The sequence below is a fragment of the Heptranchias perlo genome, chromosome 16 (assembly GCF_035084215.1).
Source record: "Heptranchias perlo isolate sHepPer1 chromosome 16, sHepPer1.hap1, whole genome shotgun sequence".
Taxonomy (NCBI): Eukaryota; Metazoa; Chordata; class Chondrichthyes; order Hexanchiformes; family Hexanchidae; genus Heptranchias; species Heptranchias perlo.
Window position 1 is genome coordinate 51,904,631 of NC_090340.1, and position 26,001 is coordinate 51,930,631.

Below are 26,001 nucleotides of genomic sequence, written 5' to 3' on the forward strand. Positions count from 1 at the left end.
TTTGATACTTTTTTTGGGAGGGATTTGGAACAGCTGAAAAATAAACTGACCCATAGCCGATCAGTTTACAACAACAACTTGCATTTTATATAGCGCTTTTAATGTATTCAAACATCCCAAGATGCTTCACAGGAGCGTTATCAAACAAAATTTGACACAGAGCCACATAAGGAAATATTAGGACAGGAAGAGGTAGGTTTTAAGGAGCGTCTTAAAGGAGGAGAGAGAGGTAGAGAGGCGGTGAGGTTTAGGGAGGGAATTCCAGAGCTTTGGGCCTAGGCAGCTGTAGGCACGGCCGTCTATGGTGGAGTGATTAAAATCTGGGATGCACAGGAGGCCTGAATTGGAGGAAGGCAGAGATCTGAGGGTTGTAGGGCATTACAGGGTAATACTTTCTGCTGATCTAGATCCCAGAAAGTAGCTCTCATCCTTCAGATCACCAAAATGATCCTTTTCACTGGCAAAACAGAGCACATTCTTATCACTGTTGAACTGTATAGGAATAGTGAGGGTGTGCAAACAATGAAAAATGAAATCATTGCACCTTTGTTGGTTTTCAACTTTTTTATGTTTCAGAGGATTAGAAAGAATGAGTAAAACTTTTTCTATCCATATACTAAACAATCATTCTACATTAAACTGGACTGGGAGGATTTGTTGTGAAGATATTTTATATCAATTTTAGAAACAGCCATCAACAATCTTTCACTTACAATTCATCTGTGCATTTCAACAAAACAGGTCTAATAAATAAAATTAAAAATGTGATTACGTTCAGGGTAAACATTGGATTATTGAAAAAAACAGTGCGCACCCATACCACAGACCAGAAAAAAATCAAATATACATGAACTGAAAAAATAAAGTTTCCCCTTCTTTAGAGTTCCCTTTTTATATATATATAAAAAAAATATAAAAACAGATAAAGAAATTATTCAATTCTAACTGATGTGGTTTATCGTATGCAACAATTTGTAAATACAATGGCTGAAACACACTGTTCAAATGGGTTGAAAATGATTAAATGGAATGGACTACAAATTTTATGTTTAAAAAAAAACATTTATAACAAATGTCACTAAATTAACATCAATTGCGTTGAGGTTTACACCAAATATTTGTGATTAAGTCACAAATGGCACACTGATGCAATACTGCAAGATGAGCAACTATGCAGTGGTTTATACAGTGGAGAATTAGGATGTATAACTGCTCATTCAAAACTACAGTTTGATCTTTATAATCCATTCTTATAGAATGACAGCTGATGGAGATTTCGGTCAGTTCACTAGTTCCAGACTTCATGAAATTTGCTCATAATTAGGTTACTATGTTCAATTTTAACAGGCAGCAGTTATTTAATCCATAGTACCTTAGTAGGCAGAACGTAGAAAGGAACTAAGTCTTGTGCTAATTTTATTTTAATATTAGAAAGATTACTTTTTCAAAAATGTTCTTCCAACTGGGTATCAGACAGCGAATTCTGCTCCTCCCTTCATTGTTCTGGGAATGAGTCGTCTAATTCTAATTCCTGAGAAAGGATTAATCCACAGAAATGAGGGTTGTCCTCCAAAAACATTCTTCATTCCCTCCCATCGTAGCTTCCTTTCCCAAGTTGGTTTTTCATTTTTTAACCGTTCAATTTCCTGCACAAAAAACATAAAATTGTATTGGTTAGTGTGATTACATGGTAGGCAAACGCTCCAAATTAGAAACCAGCTATATATTTTTTTCCCTCTCTGATTCCCCTGTCCTCGGCCAGTATTCAGCGGGAGTATCAATCTATTGATTTACTATAGAGATGGGGTATTGGAGTGTTACTATATTTTTTCTGATATGTCCTTGCTCCCATTGAAATGATGGGCTCCAGTGGAAGTTTAACTTGAGAAAGATCGATAACCTAACTGGATTAATTTGTCTTCTCCATTCTTTAAATGATCTGCACCCTCCATGCACCATAGGAATATGACTTAGCTTGAAATTGCCAAGGCTTTTAGCCTGGGCCCAATTTGCGTTACGGGAGACTTCAATTTTCCTTGTATTAAACGGTCAGATGGCGGAGCATCTAGTGTCGCTAGGAGAGCAGCTGAGACTTTTGTAGACACCATAAATGATTGTTTCCTTACACAGCATGTTGGTGAGGCAACTTGGGATGAATAAATTCTAAATGTGTTGGTTTTTTTTTAGCAGTGACCCTCGTGCTGTATAAAACCTCCATGTGGGGGACATCTGGTCAGCTCTGATCATAATATAATTAGGTTTAATCTTATTGGCCAATCTAAGGCTGCAGCTAATCTAATGCTGGTCCCAGATTTTAAGAGGGCTAACTTTACAAAAATAGTTGAAGAACTGGTAAAAGTTGACTAGGCAACTCTACTAGATAGGCAATCAAGGATCGAGAACAAATGGGTAATCAAACAGAATGAAGCCATAAATGTCCCAATGGTTAAAAGAAAGGTACATGGTAAAACAAAACCATTATGGTTGACGAAGAATGTACAGAGGCAATTAACTCACAGGAGAGCAGGGAAAAGTATCGCATGCAATTAAGGAAGACAAAAACAGCCATAAGATCAGCCAAGAGATCTCTGGAAAAGAAGATGGTGCATAATTGTGGCAGTAATAGCAAAAGCTTCTTTAGCTATGTCCATAGTCAGAAGACCATAAAAGACCGTATAGGGCGACTAAAGGACACTGTAGTGCAGATTCAAACTAATTCTCAGGTTATGGCAGAGTTGCTAAATTACTATTTTGCATCAGTCTATATTCCTGTAGATGATACTTATGTTCAAGATGGGTGGTGTTTAGTATTGAATAGCATTATTAATATTAAAATATCAAATAATGTCATCTTGGATAGGTTAGGAAAACTCAAAATTGATAAGGCTCCAGGTCCGGATAATATCCATCCATGGGTGATTAAAGAGATGGGACAGGTGCTCTGTGAGTCCCTTGCCCATATCTTTATTAGTTCAACAGAGTCAGGGATAGTTCCCTTAGACTGGAAGCTAGTTTATGTAATTCGTATTCTCAAAAAAAGGGGACAAATCAGAGCCAAGGAACTACAGGCCTATTACCCTTATTGGGAAGTTGCTAGAAGGGATCATAAGAGATCATAAGGGAAGGGGCCATTAGAAATACACAACACAGCTTCTGAAAAAATAAGTTGTGCCTAACAAATTTGATAAGAGTTTTTTTTTAAAGCAAGTCACTGGGGTAGTGGATGAGGGTAATCCAGTAGACATTGTCTACCTAGACTTTCAGAAAGCCTTTGATAAGGTACCTCACACTAGGTTACTTCACAAGATAGAATCTTGTGGTATCAGTAGAAATTTGATAAGCTGGATGAGGAATTGGCTCCAAACCCGCAGCCAAAAAGTTGTAGTTAACAGATGTGGTTCAGCTTGGAGACATGTTACTAGTGGTGTCCCCCAGGGATCGGTCCTAGGCCCACTACTCTTCATGGTATTTATTAATGACCTGGACAGTGGCGTTTGGAGTATGGTAAGTAAGTTTGCAGATGACACCAAAATCTGTGCAAGGGTTAAGATGGTAGAGAGTGCACTCAAATCCAAAAAGATTTAGATGGGCTGGGGGTGGGGGGGGGGGTGGACTACACATTGGCAAATGGCATTTAATCTAGATAAATGTAGTGTTATGCATGTTAGTAGGCCCAACACAGAATATGCACATCATTTGTAGGGAACAATACTGAAAGAGTTGAGCGACAAAAAGATCTTGGTGTTACCATGCACAGATCACTAAAGGTTCATGACCAATGTAGAGAGACTGTAGCTAAAGCTAACAAGGTCTTGGGTTGTATTAATAGAACCATTCCGTATAAATGAAAGGACACCATTTTGACACTATACAGGTCGCTGGTCAGATCGCATCTAGAGTACTGTGCCCAGTTTTGGTTCCCCCCAAATGGTGGGTGATATAGTGGCTTTATAAAAGGTCCAGAGGAGAGCTACAAGAATTGTGAGAGGCGATCTTATTGAAACATATAAGATTGTGAAGGGGCTTGATCGGGTGGATGCGGTAAGGATGTTCCCAAGGATGGGTGAAACTAGAACTAGGGGGCATAATCTTAGAATCAGGGGCTGCTCTTTCAAAACTGAGATGAGGAGAAACTTCTTCACTCAGAGGGTAGTAGGTTTGTGGAATTTGCTGCCCCAGGAAGCTGTGGAAGCTACATCATTAAATAAATTTAAAACAGAAATAGACAGTTTCCTAGAAGTAAAGGGAATTAGGGGTTACGGGGAGCGGGCAGGAAATTGGACATGAAGCTGAGTTCGGATCGGTCAAGGCCCTGTGGGTGGCGGAGCGGGCCCAGGGGCTGAGTGGCCGGGTCCTGCTCCTACTTCTTGTGTTCTTTAGATTTGAGGTTAGGATCAGATCAGCCATGATCTTATTGAATGGCGGAGCAGGCTCGAGGGGCCGATTGGCCTACCCCTGCTCCTATTTCTTATGTTCTTATGTTATTCCTAGCTTAAAGAATCTCAGCTACTCAGATAAGTTCAAGGACCTTGGTCTCTTTATTTTAGAGCTGCGTAGACTTAAAGGTGACCTGATAAGAATTCTATAAAATAATTGAAGGGCTGGATAGCATCCCTATTGATGGATTATTCCAGTTTAACAGGTTGGGGAGGAGCAGAGGACATAAGATTAAACTATGGAAGAGTAGGAATAGACTGGATGTTAGGCAGTTCTTCTTTTCCCAGAGAATTGTGAGCCTCTGGAATACATTTCTGGCTGGTGTGGTGGGTGCTGACTCTTTTCATGCCTTCAAGGGGGAGCTGGACCGGTTACTGACTGGGGCAGAGATTGCATCATATGGAAGGTAAGTCTCCCGGAATGGTTTCGATCACCTGAGGAGTATTTTTTCCTTTATTGGCCCTGGGGATTTTTTGCTTTTTGCCTCTCCTAGGAGATTACATGGCTGCGGGGGTGGGTGTGAGGGTGGGAGGTTGGGGGAGAGAAGAAGCCATGATGGTCTAGTCATCGTGGTGTGGGGCAGGCTTGATGGACCAGCTGGTCTTTTCCTGCGGTCAATATCGTATGCTACCCTGAGCACGCATACGAAAAATTGGCATGACACTGCACTATATGAACCATCAGGATCCGTGTCATTGAGCCAGTTTGTTATGACCCGAAACTATACTGAAAAGAACTATTTGCTTAACATTAGCACCCCAAAACTAAGCCCCTTCAAAACCTGATAGTTTGTGCTGTGTAATCTTTCTTCTTCATTTCGTATCCTCCACGCACTGTAGGAGCATACCCAAGTAGCATATTTTTAGAAGGGTGGAGGACTCCCAGCATAGAAGCCATAGCACCTGCTGTCAGGACTGATCTGCCAAAATCAGTGTTGTGCCCTGCAGTTAAATCTAGACAGAGGATTGCTCCATGTGATAACCTTGTACATGCTATCAATTGGAATCTGTTTGAGGCATGCTCAGGAAATAGCCATGGAATGGATATAATAACTTTTAACCTGCCCCCTGAACTTCTTTCCTGCAAGTGTAGGCGAACAACTAATCATTTATCTATTCATCAACATTTTGCTTTGGGTCCTTGCCCCACAGGAAACAAGTAACTGTTGAGACTGCTTAAATTGCTCTGTGCAAACTCAGGACTCTATGAATACCTACATGGTGCAATGATGTCTCAGTTCTGACTTGTGTGGTAGAACCATAGAACCATAGAAAAGATACAGCACAGAAGGGGGCCATTCGGCCCATCGTGTCCGCGCCGGCTCGGAGAACAACCAGGTGCCCATTCTAAACCCACCTTCCAGCACCCGGTCCATAGCCCTGCAGCTTATAGCACTTTAGGTACAAGTCCAGGTACTTTTTCAAAGAGTTGAGGGTCCCTGCCTCTACCACCAATTCGAGCAGCGAATTCCATACACACACCACCCTCTGGGTAAAAAAGCTTTTCCTCATGTCCTCTCTAATCCTTCAGCCAATCAGCTTAAATATATTCCCTCTAGTTCTTGAACTCTCTGCTAGGGGAAACAGGTACTTCCTGTCGACTCTATCTAGGCCCCTCATAATTTTGTACACCTCAATCAAGTCGCCCCTCAGCCTCCTCTGCTCCAAGGAAAACAACCCCAGCCTATCCAATCTCTCCTCGTAGCTGCAATTTTCAAGCCCAGGCAACATTCTTGTAAATCTTCTCTGCACTCTCTCCAGAGCAATTACGTCCTTTCTGTAATGGTGGGAGATGAAATGTTGGCACAGCAATTTCTTCATCCAAATGAAACTTCAAAATGCCGATTAGGATTGGGAATCCTATGTGACTTTTCGCCCCTAAGACCAGGGATGTTAAAGCTAATTGTGCTGTCGTTTGGCTGAGACCAGCTGTCTCAGCGCTGTCTGGGGATTAGATCTGGGATCTTCCTGTTCACTCAGGCTCTGTACTCGCCACCTTAACCGACTGAGCAATCATGGATTTCTAAATAAGAGTTTCTGGTTGACAAATTAAACATTCATAATGGCGGCCCCTTTAAGATTTTAGTTAAGCCCAGTGGCAGTTGATGCCGCTAAAAAGCACAAAATTATACATTGCAGCAACCCAATCTGGTTTTCAATAACATTGATTCATACCACTAAACCGACACAAATCTAATACTTTATTTGGTAGTCTTTTGAGGTTCTGGTTCCATTGGACTGAGTAAAGGGTTGAGCATTATAACTAGATTAGGTCATACTGTCTTTTCTGGGAAGGAGGATACATTGGTAAGGAAGATGCAGCCTCTTGTTCGTTTTTGAAATACTGTTACTATTTGAAATACTGTTATTATTTACAATGGCAGGCAGCACCATCAATTCTACTGTTTTAATGATGTTGGTTGAGGGATAAATATTGGCCAGGACACCAGGAGAACTCCCATGCTCGTCTTCAAAATAGTGCCATGGCATCGCTTACGTCCACCTAAGAGGGCAGACGGAGCCTCGGTTTCATGTCTTATTTGAAAGAAGACACCTCTGGCAGTGCTGCACTCCCTCTGTACTGCACCGAAATGTCAGCCTAGATTATGTGCTCAAGTCTCTGAAGTGGGACTTCAACCCATAACCATCTGACTCAGAGGTGATAGTCTACCACTGAGCCAAGGCTGACACTTTTTTTTCATCTATGTTTTGTAAAACTCAAGATTTCTAAAAGGCCATTTTTATACTCTTCATAGATTTTAAAATTAATCTTTGGCATGTCAACTATATTATTGCTACATCTGTGTTTTTAATCTTAGAGCTTTTGTGAGCCTAAACTGTGTCAGCACATTATCAGACTGAGGGGTAGCATCAGAGCGAAACTCAACTTTGTCCTCACGCATGCACTTCCTAGCAGAGGCTACTGAAGTGTGATCAGTAGTTTGTTTGCCCCCTCCCGACTGTACTAGGAACTCTAATGCTAATTATAGCATCCTTACTGCCGCAGGAGCTAAGATCAGCTAACTCACGACAGAACAAAGATTGAACTTGGGACCTTCCTAGTCTGTATGGTTCAGTGCTACATCAAGTTTTGCATTTATACATCAGAAAAGCCACAAAATACATTTTGAACTGAAATTGCATAAACAAAGCTAAGGGTAAAATTCACTTACACCAGAATCATGCAGATGGATATTATTCAGGTCCTTTTTAGAAAAACAGAATAAAAACACTGACCACAAATTCTCATTATGTGGTGTTTAACTTGGATTTCTTCAACTGCTAATAAATTTGTGGAATCATAAAGACATCTTATGCACAAATTTCGAAAATCACGATAAAACTTACCGTCTCATCATTGCATATTGAGTGAAGCTGCGTGCCAAACATTACTGAGGTGAATGTGAGAAACAGCAGTCCCTCAAGACACAAAAAGATGATTAGGATTACAGTTACAGGAGGCGAGAAGCCACTGCACTCTGCGTAAGAAAACATTTTATTATCAAAATAGGCTACAAATGATACAATAATGTTATCACTTTTCTTTCACACAATTAAAACAGCAATAATTCACAAGAGCTTTAATTAAGAATAACTTTCTTACAAAGAAAAGTAATGGGCAAACTAAACAATCCTAAATTTTGGAGTTCTCAACAGACTATTCTATGACTCTATGACTATTCTACTTATTGAATGCAGTGATATGTTTTGCTAAAACGTCAGGCTATAAATGGCCAACTGCGGTCTCTTCCCCCTTACTAAGTACATATATCAAGGATTTATTTTCTATAGCTTTGTTTGCACTTAAGAGTTTCTGAAATATTAGATGGTCTTTGTAGTTAGTGTTTAGGAATCTAATGCTAATAGGAATGGGCAATTAAAATTAAGTCAGAACTTGAAGACCATTAACATTTACAGCACAGTATTGGGGAATATTTATAATAGCTACATCATTTGGATTAGCAAACTAATCTCAGCAAAACTGCAGGACAAAAAAAAACTGGAGGTTTAGTTTTCTCCAATTTTTTTAATTCTATTGTGCACCAATGAGAATATCAGTTTCATTTGCTGTACCAAATAGAAGTTGACCTTGAGATTTTATCTCATTAGTTATTAAATACCAAAAAATATTGATTGCATTTCAGGCTGATAATGATAAAAGGCTGCCTCTGGGTTTTCAGATATTAATGACTTTGTTTTGGCAATACTGCATACTCAAGGAGATTTGTGATCCTGTTTACCAATTATAGTTTGTCAACCAGCAAATGTTTGCTCCACTATATCCTGTTAATATTATTCCTTTGAAGCTAATGGGTTCAACATACTTCACATTTTTCAAAATTCATTCATGGGATGTGGGCATCGCTGGCAAGGCCAGTATTTATTGCCCATCCCTAATTGCCCTTAAGAAGGTGGTGGTGAGCCACAGCCTTGAACCGCTGCAGTCCATGTGGTGAAGGTTCTCCCCCAGTGCTGTTGGGTAGAGAGTTCCAGGATTTTGACCCAGCGATGATGAAGGAACAGTGATATATTTCCAAGTCAGGACGGTGTGAGACTTGGAGGGGAATGTGCAGGTGGTGTTGTTCCCATGCACCTGCTGCCCATGTCCTTCTAGGTGGTAGAGGTCGTGGGTTTGGGAGGTGCTGTTGAGAAGCCTTGGCGAGTTGCTGCAGTGCATCTTGTAGATGGTACACACTGCAGCCACGGTGCGCCGGTGGTGGAGGGAGTGAATGTTTTTCAATGTAGTTGTGCAACCCACAATTAATTAGGCTTGGCACATTGCTCAACATGGGCTCAATGCTTCAATTTTAATCAAGGTTTCTACAGAAGCACAAATTATAACAGCTGGCATCTAAAAGCCAGAAAGTAAGTTTATAAGATGTATTGTAAACAATGAAAGGTCAGATATCTATTTATTGAAAATTATTTACCAATTGATGACTTCTTCCAATTATATAACTTTCATTTATACTGAAAATAATTGAGTCAGAGTTAAACCTATTCTCATGAACTAAATGCTGGGAAAACTTGATAGAAATGAAATGAAAATCAATGTGATCCCAGCTCCAACCTCGAAGAATACCTAAACATGCCCATTTAATTAATCTTAAAGTACCATCTTACACAATTGGTGTCAAAATCCCACATACAACTGATTTAAGGATACCCAAATTTATTGGGATAATCCTCCATTTTAACTCACACTAAAGTACTGTAAATTAACAAAGTCACAAAACATCTGAAGTGCATCAGACAACTACAAATGGTTATCTTTTACCCAATGGGTACTGAATATAGGGGTGAAATTTACACCGCTCCTGATTTTCTTTTTCATATTACACCCCAAAACAAGCGGAAATACTTCACACAAAAAATTACTTTAAAATTCTCAGCTTTGTGCTTAAATCCCTTCATGCCTTTCTCCCTTTCTATCTCTGTAACCTCCTCCAGTTCTACAACCCTCTCCCTGAACTCTCCATTCCTCTGACTCTCGCCTTTTGTACATCCTTACTTCTCTTTGCCACACCATTGGCATTTGTGTCTTCAGCCATTTAGGTTCCACACTTTGGAATTTCCTCCCGAAATCCCCTCCCCTGCCACTCCACCTCCCTCTCCTTCTTTAAGAGAGCAACAACAACTTGCATTTATGTAGCGCCTTTGACGTAGTAAAATATCCCAAGGCACTTCACAGATGCGTTAACTGACAGATTTTGACACTGAGCTACATAAGGAGATATTAGGACAGGTGACCGAAAGCTTTGTCAAAGAGGTAAATTTTAAGTACATAAGAAATAGGAGCAGGAGTAGGCCTCACGGCCCCTCAAGCTTGCTCTACCATTCAATAAGCTCATGGCTGATCTTCAACTCAACTTTCCCTCCCGATCCCCATATCCCTTGATTCCCCTAGAATCCAAAAATCTATGTATCTCAGCCTTGAGCATATTTAGTGACTCAGCATCCACAGCCCTCTGGGGTAGATAATTCCAAAGATTCACAACCCTCTGAGTGAAGAAATTCCTCCTCATCTCAGTCTTAAATGGCCAACCCCTTGTCCTGAAACTATGCCCCCTTGTTCTAGACTGTCCAGCCAGGGGAAACAATCTCTCAGCATCTACCCTGTCATGCCCCCTTAGAATCTTATGTGTTTCAATGAGATCATCTCTCATTCTTCTAAATGAGAGAGTATAGGCCCATTCTGCTCAATCTCTCCTCATAGGACAACCCTCTCATCCCAGAAATCAATCAGGTGAAATTTTGTTGCACCCTATCTAAGGCAAGTATATCCTTCCTTAGATAAGGAGATCAAAACTGTACACAGTACTCCAGGTGAGGTCTTACCAAAGCCCTGCACAATTGTAGTAAGACTTCCTTACTCTTGTACTCCAACCCCCTTGCAATAAAGGACATGCTAGTTCCTTCCTTTTGCCTGCTGTACCTACATGCTCTATCCATGCTAATATATTACCCCCAACCCTATGAGCCCTTCCCTTGTGTAACAACCTTTTATGTGGCACCTTATCGAATGCCTTTTAAAAATCCAAATATACTACATCCACTGGTTCCCCTTTATCTACCCTGCTAGTTACATCCTCAAAAAACACTAATACATTTGTCAAACACGATTTCCCTTTCATAAAACCGTGTTGACTCTGCCCAATCATATTATGATTTTCTAAGTGCCCTGTTACCACTTTCTTAATAATGGATTCCAGCATTTTCCTGACGACTGATGTCAGGCTAACTGGCCCGTAGTTCCCTGGTTTCTCTCTCCCTCCTTTCTTCAATAGCGGGGTTACATTTGCTACCTTCCGTTCTAGAATCTAGGGAATTTTGGAAGATCATAACCAATGCATCCACTATCTCTGTAGCCACCTCTTTTAGAAACCTAGGATGTAGGCCAACAGGTCCAGGGGATTTATCGGCTTTTAGTCCCATTAGTTTCTCCCAGTGCTTTTTCTTTACTGATATTAATTACTTTAAGTTCCTCACTCTCATTAGCCCCTTGGTTCCTCACTATTTCTGGCATACTTTTTGTGTCTGCTACTGTGAAGATAGATACAAAATATTTGTTTAACTTCTCTGCTATTTCCTATTCTCCATTATAATTTCTCCTGTCTCAGCCTCTAAGGGATTAACATTTACTTTTGCTTCTCTCTTCCTTTTTACATACCTGTAGGAGCTCAAGTTTTTATATTTCTTGCTAGTTTACTTTCATATTCTATTTTCTCCTTCTTTATCAATTTCTTGGTCATCCTTTGCTGGTTTCTAAAACTCTCCCAATCCTCAGGCTTACTATTCTTTTTCACAACATTATAAGCCTCTTTTTTTAATCGAACACTATCCTTAACTTCTTTAGTTAGCCACGGATGAATCACTTTTCCCGTGGAGTATGTATTTCTCAATGGAATGTATAATATTAAGCAGTATCTTAAAGGGGGAGAGAGAAGCAGAGGCAGAGAGGTTTAGGGAGGGAATTCCAGAGCTTAGGGCCTAGGCAGCTGAAGGCACGGCCGCCAATGGCGGAGCGATTAAAATCGGGGATGCGCAAAAGGTCAGAATTGGAGGACCGCAGAGATCTCGAAGGTTTAAGATCCTCCTTAAAACCCACCTCTTTGACCAGTTTTTGGTCACCCCTCCTAATATCTCCTTCTTTGGTTCAGCATCCATTTTTTTTGTCTGAATACACCTCTCTGAGGCACCTTGGAATGTTTATTCTACGTTAAAGGCACTATATAATTGCAAGTTGTTGTTATAAGTGCAATGACTGTTATGTAGGTAAACACAGCAGCCTCTATGCACACAGCAAGATCCCACAATAAGATGAAAGGCCAGTTAATCTATTTTTGATGATATCAGCCGAGGGAGAACTACTCGCTCGTTTGCCATTTTGGAATCCCACTTACCATATATACTCACACACGACAATAAATTTACTAAAAGTCAAAGAAGAGCCATGGAATCTTTAACATTAACCTGAAAAGGTAGACGGAACCTGAATTTAGTGTCTCCTTTGAAGGAGCACATCTTCAACAAGGCAGCAATCCTTCAGTACTGCATTAGAGTGTCAGCCTAAACTCTACTCTCAAATGCTGTCAAGGATTTTGAACCCACAATCTTCTGTTTCAGAGGCGAGCAGGGTAGCAAATAAGTGAAGCTGATACTTGGGCTGTGAAGGGAGATGGGTTTTTGTTAGGAATGAAGGAAGATACTCTATCTACTGTGACAAAGCAATTGAGATTAATTTTAGAAACCCAGATTTTGGAGTCAGTGCTATAAAGTAGTCATTGCTGGATGCTACTTTTCCTATAGTCTAAAAAGAAATTGTTACAGATCAAAAATAATGAAACATGGTAAAAAAAAATGATTAACCAACTAATCATGGTTTAAGATAAACAACAGATAATCTGCCATTTGTGACCAAGTATTTGCACAGATCAAAGTAAATGAATGAGAATTTGGTTAAAGAAAAATTTCAGTCAAACAAAAATGTGACGTATAATTATCTTGGGTTAAAGTGGTAGAGCTAATTGAATGTTTGGACTAGAATTCCTTCCAACTCTGATCATTTCTGGTTCCTCTGTTTTACTCTAACTCAGCAAACATTAGATCTAATCTTTCGCTGCATGAATATCGATCTGCTGAATAAACAGAATCTCTTTGATGTTAAGAGCACAAATTCAGTTGGATATTAACAGTTATTTAAAATAATACATCTGGACATGGCTAGGTACAAATAGGAAACAAATCTGATCAGATTGAGAGGAAGACAGTGGCAAATTCAGCCATTTTTGGAGCCAAAGTATTAAACCATTTGTTTATCAATCTTTAAGTTGCTGCCTTTGTCAAAACAATTTTCATAGGCACACTGCAGCTTTTTGGACAAATGTGATTACTCACCACTCCACTGCTCTCTGATACAGAAGAAAAACTGGAAGCCACACAGTATCAGTGCATGGACTGAAATCAGCGCTATGTACATCTGCAAATGGATGGAGGGAAGTATTATTGCATAATGTCTGTCACAATAATTTTCATTATCCAGCAAGACCAGTCAGCAAAGACAGGATCAGGTTGATTTAATATACTTCAAGGTCAAACCCTGCATTCACATCCCCAAAGCTTCTTGTTTCGTTTCCCAGTTGGTTTAGCAATGACGTACATATGGATTTCTATGAAGTAGCAGCTGCCTATACATGTCAAGCAGGTTACACTACTCTATAACAATAAAAAAGGCTTGCTTATTATAGTACATAGACAAACTGTTAAATGATAGAAGATGGTAAAAATGTTTCATAGGCAATACATTTTCTGTCTCTGGTTCACTGCTAAGAGCATAAGCTGGCCAACATCTGATTTCTTACATTTCTACTGTACAGCAAAAACAACCACTGTGGCTAATTGTACAATTTACTTGGATCAATTTGCGTTAAAGGTGAAAGGCTAATGTGTGCTGAGAAACACAAGAATTTTCTTTTTTTGGCTATAGTTACCAACAGCAAGGACTCTAGGTTTAGTTTTAAGGGGCAATTTCACAGGTGGGGTTGGAGAGTGGGGGACAACATTCTTGTTCCTTTCAAGCCTGACTCCCTGCAGAAGCATGGCATTGTGAATTACCCCGATAGTACAGGCCTACAGTGTTGATTCTCTCTTACATCACTCCAACAATGTGCCAATTCTTCAACCAACTGCCTTCAAATGCCCACTTTTAAATGAGATTGTCCAATTAATGCTGAATCGTTACACAAATAAATTTTAAATTTAGAATGGACTAAATAAATAAAAAAACAAATTCTATTTTGGAGTAAGTAGTTTGATTATTTTAAATTTTCAAATAGAGATGCATATTCCAGTTTCGTCAGTCCTAAGAACGTGAGGAGGTTCCTAAGCACATTTCTTCTAACTGCACAGAAAGTACAAATTAGCGTTTTTTTATTCCCTGCTTTTAGATCCAATTACTGTTATTTTTTAATGAGAGCTGGGAAGGAAAGTGGGAAAATTATATCTGCATGAAATCAGTTCTAATTAAACTTACACATTGGTGTTTAGGTACACAACTACAGATTTGCATACAATTTATAACATGTTTATTTAAGAGCCAAAATTCAGGTGAATGGAAAGTGCTATTATAATGTATTAAACTGTTGGCAACAGATCATGTACAAATAAGAATAGAAGTCTACAGCACAGAAGGAGGCCATTGCGCTCATCGTGTTGGTGCCAGGTCTTTGCTTGAGCAACTGATACACCGATGATTCATTTTTGCCCATTGTTTTATAGCACTGACATAAGGAGATGAATCATTGAAGGATTCAAGTATGAACTTACACTTTTGAAGAGACAAGAGCCATTGAGAGTTTCCACATGACCACTTTCAAAATAAAAAATCTGGGGGTGATTTTAAACCCCAAGAACGGGTGGGTTGGGGACGGATGGGAATTGAAAATAGCTGTTTTTTGGGTCGTGACTGCAACCCGGCTTTATTTCCGGGTTTAATGATGGCACGTAAAAGTACAGGCTTTCCACTGGGAATGCGAAGTCCGAATATTTTGGGGTTACGACCCAAAAAAACACCTATTTTCAACTTCCACCAGCCTCCAACCCATCCGTTCTTGGGGTTTAAAATCACCCCCTCAAAGTCTGAACGGCAGCAAACTGAGAACAATACACAAACACTTCCCAACATATCCACGTTCCGACAGTACACAATGAGAGGAAGTTGCTTACCAACATTCATTGAAGTTATTGAGGTGGCAAATTAATATTCATGACTGGATGGATTTTGCTATAATGGAAATGTTTATGCTTTAACTAATAGATATACATTTTAAAAATATGAAAATTACATATGCTTACTAAAGAGCGAAGGTGAATATAACATTGCCAGACCTCACTAACACCTACTAGGAGATTTCAACAATGCCATTCTTTTAATGAAGTTTCCAAAATATAAGAAAATGTAGATTTGTTAAAAGCTTTTTGGATTTTGAAGCAATATGAAATATTTTGTATTAAAATTTCTACCACAATCCCTACAACTATACGATAGGGAGCCAACCATGGCCTTTAATAGAAATATAATGAAACTGGCCCAATTAGCATAATTATCACTATTAATGTCTCAAATCTGGTACGCCACAAGTATAAAAAGTTATTCTATTTGTTGGAGAGATAAATTTTGATCATTAGCAGATTTTTAAGGTATTGCTGGTGATTCACACAAAGCAGGGAGGTGGAACCCCAAATAGGATGGTGGAACAGCCAAACAATCCAAAAGTTGGGCAATTTGCAACATGCCATCTTGCAGCTCATACAACCATCACACAATTCTTAACTGACAGCTCAATTTCTGCAGTTTGTTTCTTCCTTAAACCAATGCTTTAATTTAATCAGCAATGTGTTTTAAATGAGGATATGCTACTTCTATCCCCCTAACTAGCATTGAATTAAGTTCCCAGCTGGTTATTTTAACAGCTTGGTCTGCTTGCCAATACTGTTTAAAACTGAGGCACTGGATGCGGAAGATTCAACAAATAATCTTTAGCGTCCCCTTCCCTCAGCAACAATGCATTGAAAATTTAAATCTTGTGCTACCCATGAAAAGGTATATTAGAATCATAGAATCTTACAGCACAGGAGGTGGGCATTCGGCCCGTTGAGCCTGTACCGGCTCTTTGAAACAGCAGTCCAATTTAGTCCTACACCCCAACCTTTTCACCATACCATGGCAAATTAGTTCTCTTCAAGTACATGTTCAATTGCCTTTTGAAAGTTCCTATGAAATCTACTTCCACAACCCTTTCAGGTAATGCATTCCAGATCTGAACAACTCTCTGTGTGAAAAAAGTTCTCTTCATTTCCCCTCTAGTTCTTTTGCCAATCATTTTAAATCTATGACCTCTGGTTACTAACCCACTTGCCAGAAGAAACAGTTTCTCCCTATTTGCTCCATCAAAACCCCTCATTATTTTGAGCACCTCTATCAGTTCTCCCCTTAACCTTCTTTGCTCCAAGGAGAACAATCCCAGCTTCTCCAATCTCTCCACATAACTGAAGTCCCTCATCCCTGGTAGCATCCTGGCCAAGGCCTTGACATCTTTCCTAAAGTGTGGTGTCCTGAATTGTACACAATACTCCAGCTGAGGCCTAACCAGTGATATGTAAAGGTTTAGCATGACTTCCTTGTTTTTGTATTCAATGCTCCTATTTACAAAGGTAAGTATCCCATACGCTTTCTTAACCGCCTTATCAACTTGCCCTGCCACCTTCAAAGATTTCTGAATATGCACCTCCAGGTTGCTCTGCTCTTCCAGCCCCTCAAAATAGTACCACATACATTATACTGCCTCTCCATGTTGTTCTTTCCAAAGTGCATCACGTCACACTTACCCACATTAAATTACATCTGCCCTGTGTCTGCCCATTTCACCAGTCTGTCTATGTCCCCCTGAAGTCTGCTATAATCCTCACTATTTACTACATTGCCAAGTTTTGTATCATCCGCAAACTTCGAAATTGTACTCCCTATACCCAAGTCCAGATCATCTATATATATATATATATATATATATATATCAGAAAAGCAATGGTCCTAATGCTGATCCCTAGTCGACCCCACTGCATACTTCTCTCGAGTCAGAAAAACATTCTTTCACCACTACTCTCTGCCTCCTATCCCTTAGCCAATTATGTAACCAAGTTACCACCGTCACTTTAATCCCACGTGCTTCTATTTTCCAAATAAATCTGTAATGTGGTACTTTATCAAAAGTCTTTTGAAAGTCCATATATACATCTACTGCACTACCTTCATCAACCCTCTTTGATACTTCTTCAAATAACTAGTACTAGAATAAAGTGCTTTGTCACATATTGTGACATTAAAGGGACTGTGGCAGCGTGGATACAAAATTGGCTAGGGGACAGAAAGCAGAGAGTAGTGGAAAACAGTTGTTTTTCAGACTAGAGGGAAATGTACAGTGGAGTTCCCCAGGGGTCAGTATTAGGACCACTCTCTTTTTGATATAATGACCTGGACTTGGAGGGTATAATTTCAAAGTTTGCACTGACACAAAACTCAGGAATGTAGTAAACAATGTGGAGGATAGTATGCATTTTGGTAGGAAGAATAAGGAGAGGCAATATAAACTAAATGATACAAATTTAAAGGGGGCACAGGAATAGAGAGACCTGAGGGTGCACATACGCAAATCTTTGAAGGTGGCAAGACAAGTTGAGAAGGCTTTTAAAAAAGCATATGGGATTCAGGGCTTTATTGATAGGGGCGTAGAGTACAAAATCAAAGAAGTTATGCTAATCCTTTATAAAACACTGGTTAGGCCTCAGCTGGAGTACTGTGTTCAATTCTAGGCACCCACTTTAGGAAGGATGTCAAGGCCTTTGAGAGAGTGCAGAAGAGATTTACTAGAATGCTACCAGGGCCCCTCGAGCCTGCTCCACCATTCAATAAGATCATGGCTGATGTTCTACCTCAACTCCACTTTCCCGCCCTATTCCCAAAACCCTTGATTCCTTTAGTGTCCAAAAATCTACCGATCTCAATCTTGAATATACTCAACTACTTATCATCCACAGCCCTCTGGGGTACAGAATTCCAAAGATTCACAACCCTCTGAGTGAAGAAATTTTTCCTCATCTCGGTCCTAAAAGGCTGACCTATTTTCTTGAGACTATGACCCCTAGTTCTAGACTCTCCAGCCAGGTGAAACAGCCTCTCAGCATCAACCCTGTCAAACCCTCTAAGAATTTTATACGTTTCAATGAGATCACCTCTCGTTCTTCTAAACTCCAGAGAATATAGGCCCATTTTACTCAACCCTCTCATCCCAGGAATCAATCTAGTGAACCTTCGTTGCACTCCCTCTAAGGCATGTATATCCTTCCTTTGTTAAGGAGACCAAAATGTACACAGTACTCCGGTGTGGTCTCACCAGAGCCCTATATAATTACAGCAAGACCTCTTACTCTTATACTCCAACCCCTTGCAATAAATGCGAACAATGCCATTTGCCTTCCTTATTGCCTGCATGTTAACTTTGTGTGTTTTCTGTACAAGGACACCAAAATCCCTCTGAATACCAACATTTCTTAGTCTCTCATCTTTTAAAAAAAGTATTCTGCTTTTCTATTCTTCCAACCGAAGTGGATAATTGCACATTTCCCCACATTATACTCCATCTGCCACCTTCTCACCCATTCACTTAACCTGCCTACATCCCTTTGCAGACTCTTTGCGTCCTCCTCACAGCTTACTTTCCCACCTAGCTTTGTATCATCATCAAACTTGGATACATTACACTTGGTCTCCTCATCTAAGTCATCGATATACATTGTAAACAGCTGAGGCCCAAGCACTGATCCTTGTGGCACCCCACTAGTTACATCCTGCTAACCCGAAAATGACCCGTTTATTCCTACTCTCTGTTTTTTGTCTATTAAACAATTCTTAATCCATGCTAATATATTACGCCAATCCCATGAGCCCTAATCTTGTGTAATAACCTCTTGTGTGGCACCTTACGAAAATCGAAATATACTACATCCACTGGTTCCCCGTTATCTACCCTGCTAGCTACGACCTCAAAAGAATTCCAATAGATTTTGTCAAATACGATTATGTTGACTCTGCCTGATCATATTATGATTTTCTAAGTGCCGTTACTACGTCCTTACTACCATTGATGTTAGGCTAACTGGCCTATAGTTCCCGGTTTTCTCTCACCCTCTTTTCTTGAATAGCGGGGTTATATTTGCTACCTTCCAAATCCATGGGGACCGTTCTCGAGTCTTGGGAATTCTGGAAGATCAAAACCAATGCATCCGCTATCTCTGCAGCCACCTCTTTAAAACCGTAGGATGTAGGCCATCAGATCCAGGGGATTTTTCGGCTTTTAATCGCATTAATTGCTCCAGTACTTTCTCTTTACTAATCTTAATTACTTTCCCTCACTCTCATTAGACCCTTGGTTCTCCACTATTTCTGGTATTTTTTTGTGTCTTCTACTGTGAAGACAGATCAAAATATTTGTTTAACGTCTCTGCCATTTCCTTATTCCCCATTATAATTTCGCCTATCTCTGTTTCTAAGGGATCCACGTTTACTTTCGCTAATCTCTTCCTTGTAGAAGCTCTTACAATCTGTTTTTATATTTCATATTAGTTTACTCTCACATTCAATTTTTTCTATCATTCAATTTCTTGGTCATCCTTTGCTGATTTCTAAAACCCTCCCAATGCTCAGGCTTACTACTCGTTTTGGCAACTGGAATGAGAGGGTTGTCCTGTGAGGACAGATTCAGTAGAATGGGCCTATAGTCTCTCTGGTTTAGAAGAATGAGAGGTGATCTCATTGAGACATATAAGATTCTGAGGGGGCTTGACAGGGTAGATGCTGAGAGGTTGTTTCCCCTGGCTAGAGAGTCTAGAACTAGGGGGCGTAGTCGCAGGATAAGGGGTCGGCCATTTAAGACTGAGATGAGAAAGAATTTCTTCACTCAGAGGGTTGTAAATCTTTGGAATTCTTTACCCCAGAGGGCTGTGGATGCTGAGTCATTGTATACATTCAAGGCTGAGATAGATAGATTTTTGGACTCTAGGCGAATCTAGGGGTATGGGGATCGGGCAAGAAAGTGGAGTTGAGGTCAAAGATCAGCCCTGATCATACGGAATGGTGGAGCAGGCTCGAGGTGCCGTATGGCCTACTCCTACTCCTATTTCTTATGTTCTTATATGTTCAACATTGTAAGCCTCTTCTTTTAATCTAATACTATTCTTAACTTCTCTAGTTAGCCATGGTTGGATCACTTTTCCCATGGAGTTTTTATTCCTCAAGGGAATGTATATTCATTGAAGGAAGTCATGATGAACCTTTATAAAACACTGGTTCAGCCACAACTGGAGTATTGTGTCCACTTCTGGGCACCACACTTTAGGAAAGATGTGAAGGCCTTTGAGAGGGTCCAGAAGGGATTTACTGGAATGATTCCAGGGATGAGGAACTTTAGTTACGTGGATAGATTGGAGAAGCTGGGGTTGTTCTCCTTGGAAGATATGGTTGCGAGGAGATTTGATAGAGGTATTCAAAATCATGAAGGGTCTAGACAGAGTAGATAGAGAGAAACAGTTCCCACTGGCAGAAGGGTCAAGAAACAGAGAGCATACATTTAAGGTGATTGGCAAAAGAACCAAAGATGACATGAGGAAAAGCTTTCTTACACAGCGAGTGGTTAGGATCTGGAATGCACTGCCCGAGGGGGTGGTGGAGGCAGATTCAATCATGGCCTTCAAAAGGGAACTGGATATATACTTGAAAGGAAACAATTTGCAGGGCTACAGGGATAGGGCAGAGGAGTGGGACTAGCTGGATTGCTCTTGCATAGAGCCGGTGTGGACTCAATGGGCCGAATGGCCTCTTTCTGTGCTATAACCTTTCTACAATTCTATGATTCTAATTATGAATTATTTCTTTAAATGTTCGCCATTGCTGATCTAGTCATATCTTTTAAGCTGATTTCCCAATCTACCTTAGCCAACTCGCCCCTCGTACCTACATAATTGGCTTTGTTTAATTTTAAGACTTAACTACATCACTCTCAAACTCCTTATGAAATTCTATCATGTTATGATCACTCTATCCCAGAGGATCCTTAACTATAAGATTACTAATTAACCGTCTCATTATACAATACTAGATCTAAAATAGCTTGTTCCCTAGTTGGTTCCTCGACATATTATTCTAGAAAACGGTCTCGAATGTATTCCATGAACTCATCCTCCAAACTACTATTGCCAATTTGGTTTGTCGAGTCTATATGAAGATTTAAGTACCCCACGATTAATGCATTACCCTTGTTACATGCTTCTCTAATTTCCTGATTCATACTCTGTCCAACATTTTAACTACTGTCAGGGGACCTGTAAACTACTCCCACCAGTGCTTTCTGCCCCGTGGTATTTCTTAGCTCCACCCATACTGATTCTACATCCTGATTTTCTGTGCTAAGATCCTTTCTCACTACTGCCTTTACCCCATCCTTGACATTATGATAATGCAATTTAGTAGAAACATAACTCTGGTTAATCTGTTCCTTATCAATATCACTATCAATAATATCATGGCTTGATTTCAAAAGATAAATCTAGGGAAATTCATAATGTTAGTTCTAGACTGTTTGATACGTTGTCATTTTAATTGCTCAAACTTTTCACTAGAACACATATAATTACTTACAGTAAAGAGTACAAAGAATTTTTGATTGTTCTCTCCAACACAGTTGTTCACCCAAGGACAATGGTGGTCCATCTTCCGGATGCACCTTTTACAAATACTGTTTTTGGGAAGAGAAAAAAGCTATTACGCAATAAAAAGTTAGCCGAGAAATGCTACACTAATTTTCAAGCAAGCACACATTTATATTTCATAAATAACCCTCAGTCTTTTTTCAAAATACAGATAATCCCATATTCAGATTTGAACAAAAAATGGACTGGACATTATCTACCAATATAGTCAAAATATTTTTTAATCTACCCCTTATTGGTGTTTGACCACCTTTCTAATTGCAATTGAGCTTTCACAGATTATAGTTGACACTTATTGAGAAGGTTTTCTTTTTCTCGTGTCTTATCAGTGATAACTTAGTGCAAACATTTTGAATTAGAACTCCAACATCACAGGGATAACTTTATTCTTGAAACTGCAGCAATTTAAAAATTTACAAACTTTGAAAATGTGCTAACAATCACAAGCTTAGATGCCACACTGCAAATTTGATTCTAAATGCACTAAAACCTTTGATGGCGGATATCTCTCCAGCCTTAAAACACTGAGAAGAGATATGTTTGATAGTCCTGACTCACTAATAGAGCTGAAAGGAATAGGATCTTGTAAAAGGAACTGTTGACCACCTTGTATCTCACACATTCTAGGTTAGTTGGCTCATACCTATCCGAGTACACAAAGCTTTTGCGAGAGACATTTTTGAAACTCCTATTTTGCATGTATCCTAAACAAGTACAGTCCTAAAGCTAAAGTTTCACAAGAAAACAGTCACTGATGCCTCAGGGAACCAATTTGATTGGCATTCACAAACATTACTGTACAGATCTGGTGAGGCCTTCCCAATGCCGGGGGAAGTTCCATATAGGCCAGCAATGCTAAAAACTGTATAGGGTGGCCAAGAGGTCAGCATATGGATGGTCAGTCTCCAGATGAAGGATCAGACAGCAACTGCTCCTGCCAGGAGCTGTTCAGCTTTACCATCAGTGGCAATCATGGTAAAACGCAGGGTGCAAATCCGCTGCCTGAGAAGGCAATCAGTGCCTCCAATGGCAAAAGCATCCATTTGTGAATATTGCCTTTGGAGGCAAGCCAGTTATATAAACAGAGCAGAAAGTTTCATGAATATCAAAGAAATGCTTAAGATATGAGAGGTATAACTTTCTATTTTAGTTTTTGCCGTCGTACAATGCACCAAAGGTTTTATTGAATCTCATGGTGCACTTGATCACTGTATTAAAACGTCTCCAGAACAAGCCACCAAAAAGTTAGTATCATAGCATGTTACCGCCCAGGAGGAGGCCATTTGGCCCAAGGTGTCTGTGCCGACTCTTTGAAAGAGCTATCCAATTAGTCTCACTCCCCTGCCCTTTCCCCATAGCTCTGTAAATTTTTTCCCTTCAAGTATTTATCCAATTCTCTTTTGAAAGTTACTATTGAATCTGCTTCCACCACCCTTTCAGGCAGCGCATTCCAGACCATAACAATTCTCTGTGTAAAATAATGTTTCCTTACGTCACCTCTGATTCTTTTGCCAATCACCTTAAATATGTCGTCTTCTAGTTACCGACCCTTCTGCCACTGGAAACAGTTTCTCCTTATTTACTCTATCAAAACCCTTCAGGATTTTGAACACATCTATCAAATCTCCTCTTTACCTTCTCTGCTCGAAGGAGTACAACGCCAGCTTCTCCAGTCTCTCCATATAACTGAAGTCCCTCATCCCTGGTACCATTCTAATAAATCTCATCTGCACCCTCTCTAAGGCCTTGACATCCTTCCTAAAGTGTGGCGCCTATAATTGAACACAATGGGCCCGATATTACCATGGCGGCGGGGGGTCGACTGGGCGTGTGGGTAACACGCCCGGTGAAATCAGTCTTTCCCGTGCGCGATCGCAGGCTGATTGGATCCACTTACCTGGTCTTCCGGGTTCCCCGCTGCTAAGCTGCGCACCGGGCGGACTGCGCGTGCACAGTAAGATCTGTCAGCTGGAGGAGCTCTATTTAAAGGGGCAGTCCTCCACTGACCGATGTGCAAAAAATAGGAAAAATTACAGCATGGAGCAGCGCAGGGGGAAGCCTGCTCCCAGGTTTAATGATGCTTCACTCCAGCTCTTATTGGATGGGGTGAGGAGGAGGGGGTGGACAGAGATCTTCCCCCCGGCGGGCGGGAGGAAGCGGCCTGCCTCTGCCACCAAGAAGGCCTCGTTTGAGGTGGCAGAGGAGGTCACCTGCACCACCAACATATCGCCCACCTCCATACAGTGCAGGAGGCGCTCCAATGACCTAAGTAGGTCAGCCAAAGTGAGTACACTTACTCATTCCTCTACACTCTGTCTGCCACATCACCGCCCCCACCCCACATCTCCTTCTGCACAGCCAACACTATTCTGTCACATCACTCTTCACATCGGCTCAAACCTCATCCTCATTTTACCTGCACTTATTCACCTCGCCAGTGCTCATCCCGCCACTACCACTCAACCCAATCCTCATACAATCTCATACTCACCCTCTCATGCATCTCTTTCACAGTCAGCCTCACTCAACCTGCCACTACCTGTGCTGCAGCCACAGGGCATGCATCACATATGTGCAGTAGGAAGCATAAGGCAAACGTGTTGTGAGCATGAAGGGAATGCACAAATGTGTTTGAGGGTTTGTCATGGTTTTTACTTATATTTAATTTCTGATCAACTCACATTACATATTATATTGGCACCACTATTGCCACATCTTTGCGAATCTTGTCTGGTTTGTGCAATAATGCCCTTTCCTGAGGATCACAATGAAGACCCACAACTGATGCCACCCATTGTGTCACTGCAGAGTGGGTGTAGGTTTATTTGCAGGGCTCTTTTGTGCAGACGACAGAGACGTCGGCGATGTCCCCGGTGGCACCCTGGAAGGATGCGGAGGAGAAGTTGTTGAGGGCAGTGGCGACTTTGACAACGACAGGTAAGAAGATGGTGCTCAGGCCAGCTGGGAGCAGCTCGGCATGAAGGAGGCTGCAGATGTCCATGACTACATGTCGAGTGACTCTGAGCCTCCGTGTGCACTGCTGCTCAGAGAGGTCCAGGAAGCTGAACCTCGGTCTGTGGACACTGCGGCGAGGGTAGTGCCCTCTGCGACGCATCTCTCTCTGCGGTTGCCCTCCCTCCTGCTGTGCAGGTGGATGTGACACAGCACTGTGTTGTGGAGCTCCACGTGTCAGAAGTGGATGGCGTGGCCGGCGAGGCTGGTGATGCTGTTCGCCCTCCGAAGAGGTCATGACTGCAGCTACTGCGGCCCCCATCTGGAAGATGTACATCTGAGGGGGTCCGCAAGGTAGGTACATGTGTCTGGAGGTAAGTGTGCAAGTTGGTGAATTTTGTTGTTAGGAGGAGGGTGGTGGAGGCCAAACTTTGACCAAAGTGACAGAGTGGTCTCCTGCAATGAGTGAGGGTCTCCCCCCGCAACCTGTCAAATGGACCTTTGCAGCTGCCACAGGCTGATGGCTGCAACACGTCCATTTGAACTGGGAGTGTTTCCCCCAGTACGGGAAACAGTCTCAGTCAGTTTCAAAATCCCATCCCTGCTAAAATATCAGGCCAATCAGGTCTGTAAACAACCTGAAGTACCTGTTCAAGTACTTTAAGTGGCATCCCGCCGGCTTTAATTGCCGGCGGGAGTCCCACATGCGGGGGCTGCGCGCGCATGTGAGCGCGTCAGTGGGAAACCCGGAAGTGGGCGGGTTGGAGCCGGGCTCTCGACCCGCCCCGGGAATCCCCGATTTTCGGAGCCCCCCCGCCACGAACGCACCCGATCGCGGGTGCGAAAATCAAGCCCAATACTCCAGCTGAGGCTTGACCAGTGTTTCATAAAGGTTTAGCTTAACTTCCTTGCTTTTGTATTCTATACCTCTATAAATAAAGCCCAGGATCCCATATGCTTTTTTAACAGCCTTCTCAACTTGTTCTGCCACATCAAAGATTTGTGTACATACATCCCCAGGTCTCTCTGATCCTGTACCCCCTTTAAAATTGTACCATTTAGTTTATACTGCCTCTCCTCATTCTTCCTACCAAAATGTATCACTTCACACTTCTCTGCATTAAATTTCATCTGCCATGTGTCTGTCGATTTCACCAGTCTGTCTATGTCCTCCTGAAGTCTTACTATCCTCCACATTGTTTACTACATTCCCGAGTTTCGTGTCATCTGCAAACTTTGAAATTATATCCTGTATACCCAAGTTCAGTTCATTAATATATATAAAAAAAAACAA

The 26,001-nt window shown here is 41.0% G+C and overlaps 1 protein-coding gene across 4 annotated transcripts in view; it reads right to left on the reverse strand.

The window, feature by feature from the left end:
* Positions 1 to 96: 96 nt before the first annotated feature.
* The window catches only part of zdhhc7 (zinc finger DHHC-type palmitoyltransferase 7), a 68,754-nt gene continuing 42,849 nt past the window's right edge, over positions 97 to 26,001 (reverse strand). For all 4 annotated transcript variants that reach the window (XM_067998122.1, XM_067998120.1, XM_067998123.1 and 1 more), the window contains 4 exons: positions 21,685 to 21,781; positions 13,335 to 13,416; positions 7,785 to 7,915; positions 97 to 1,646 (listed from right to left, as the gene is read on the reverse strand). In XM_067998122.1, coding sequence (XP_067854223.1) covers positions 1,470 to 1,646; positions 7,785 to 7,915; positions 13,335 to 13,416; positions 21,685 to 21,781 — 487 coding nt within the window. In that variant the 3' untranslated portion in view covers positions 97 to 1,469. The remainder of the gene's footprint in view (positions 1,647 to 7,784; positions 7,916 to 13,334; positions 13,417 to 21,684; positions 21,782 to 26,001) is intronic.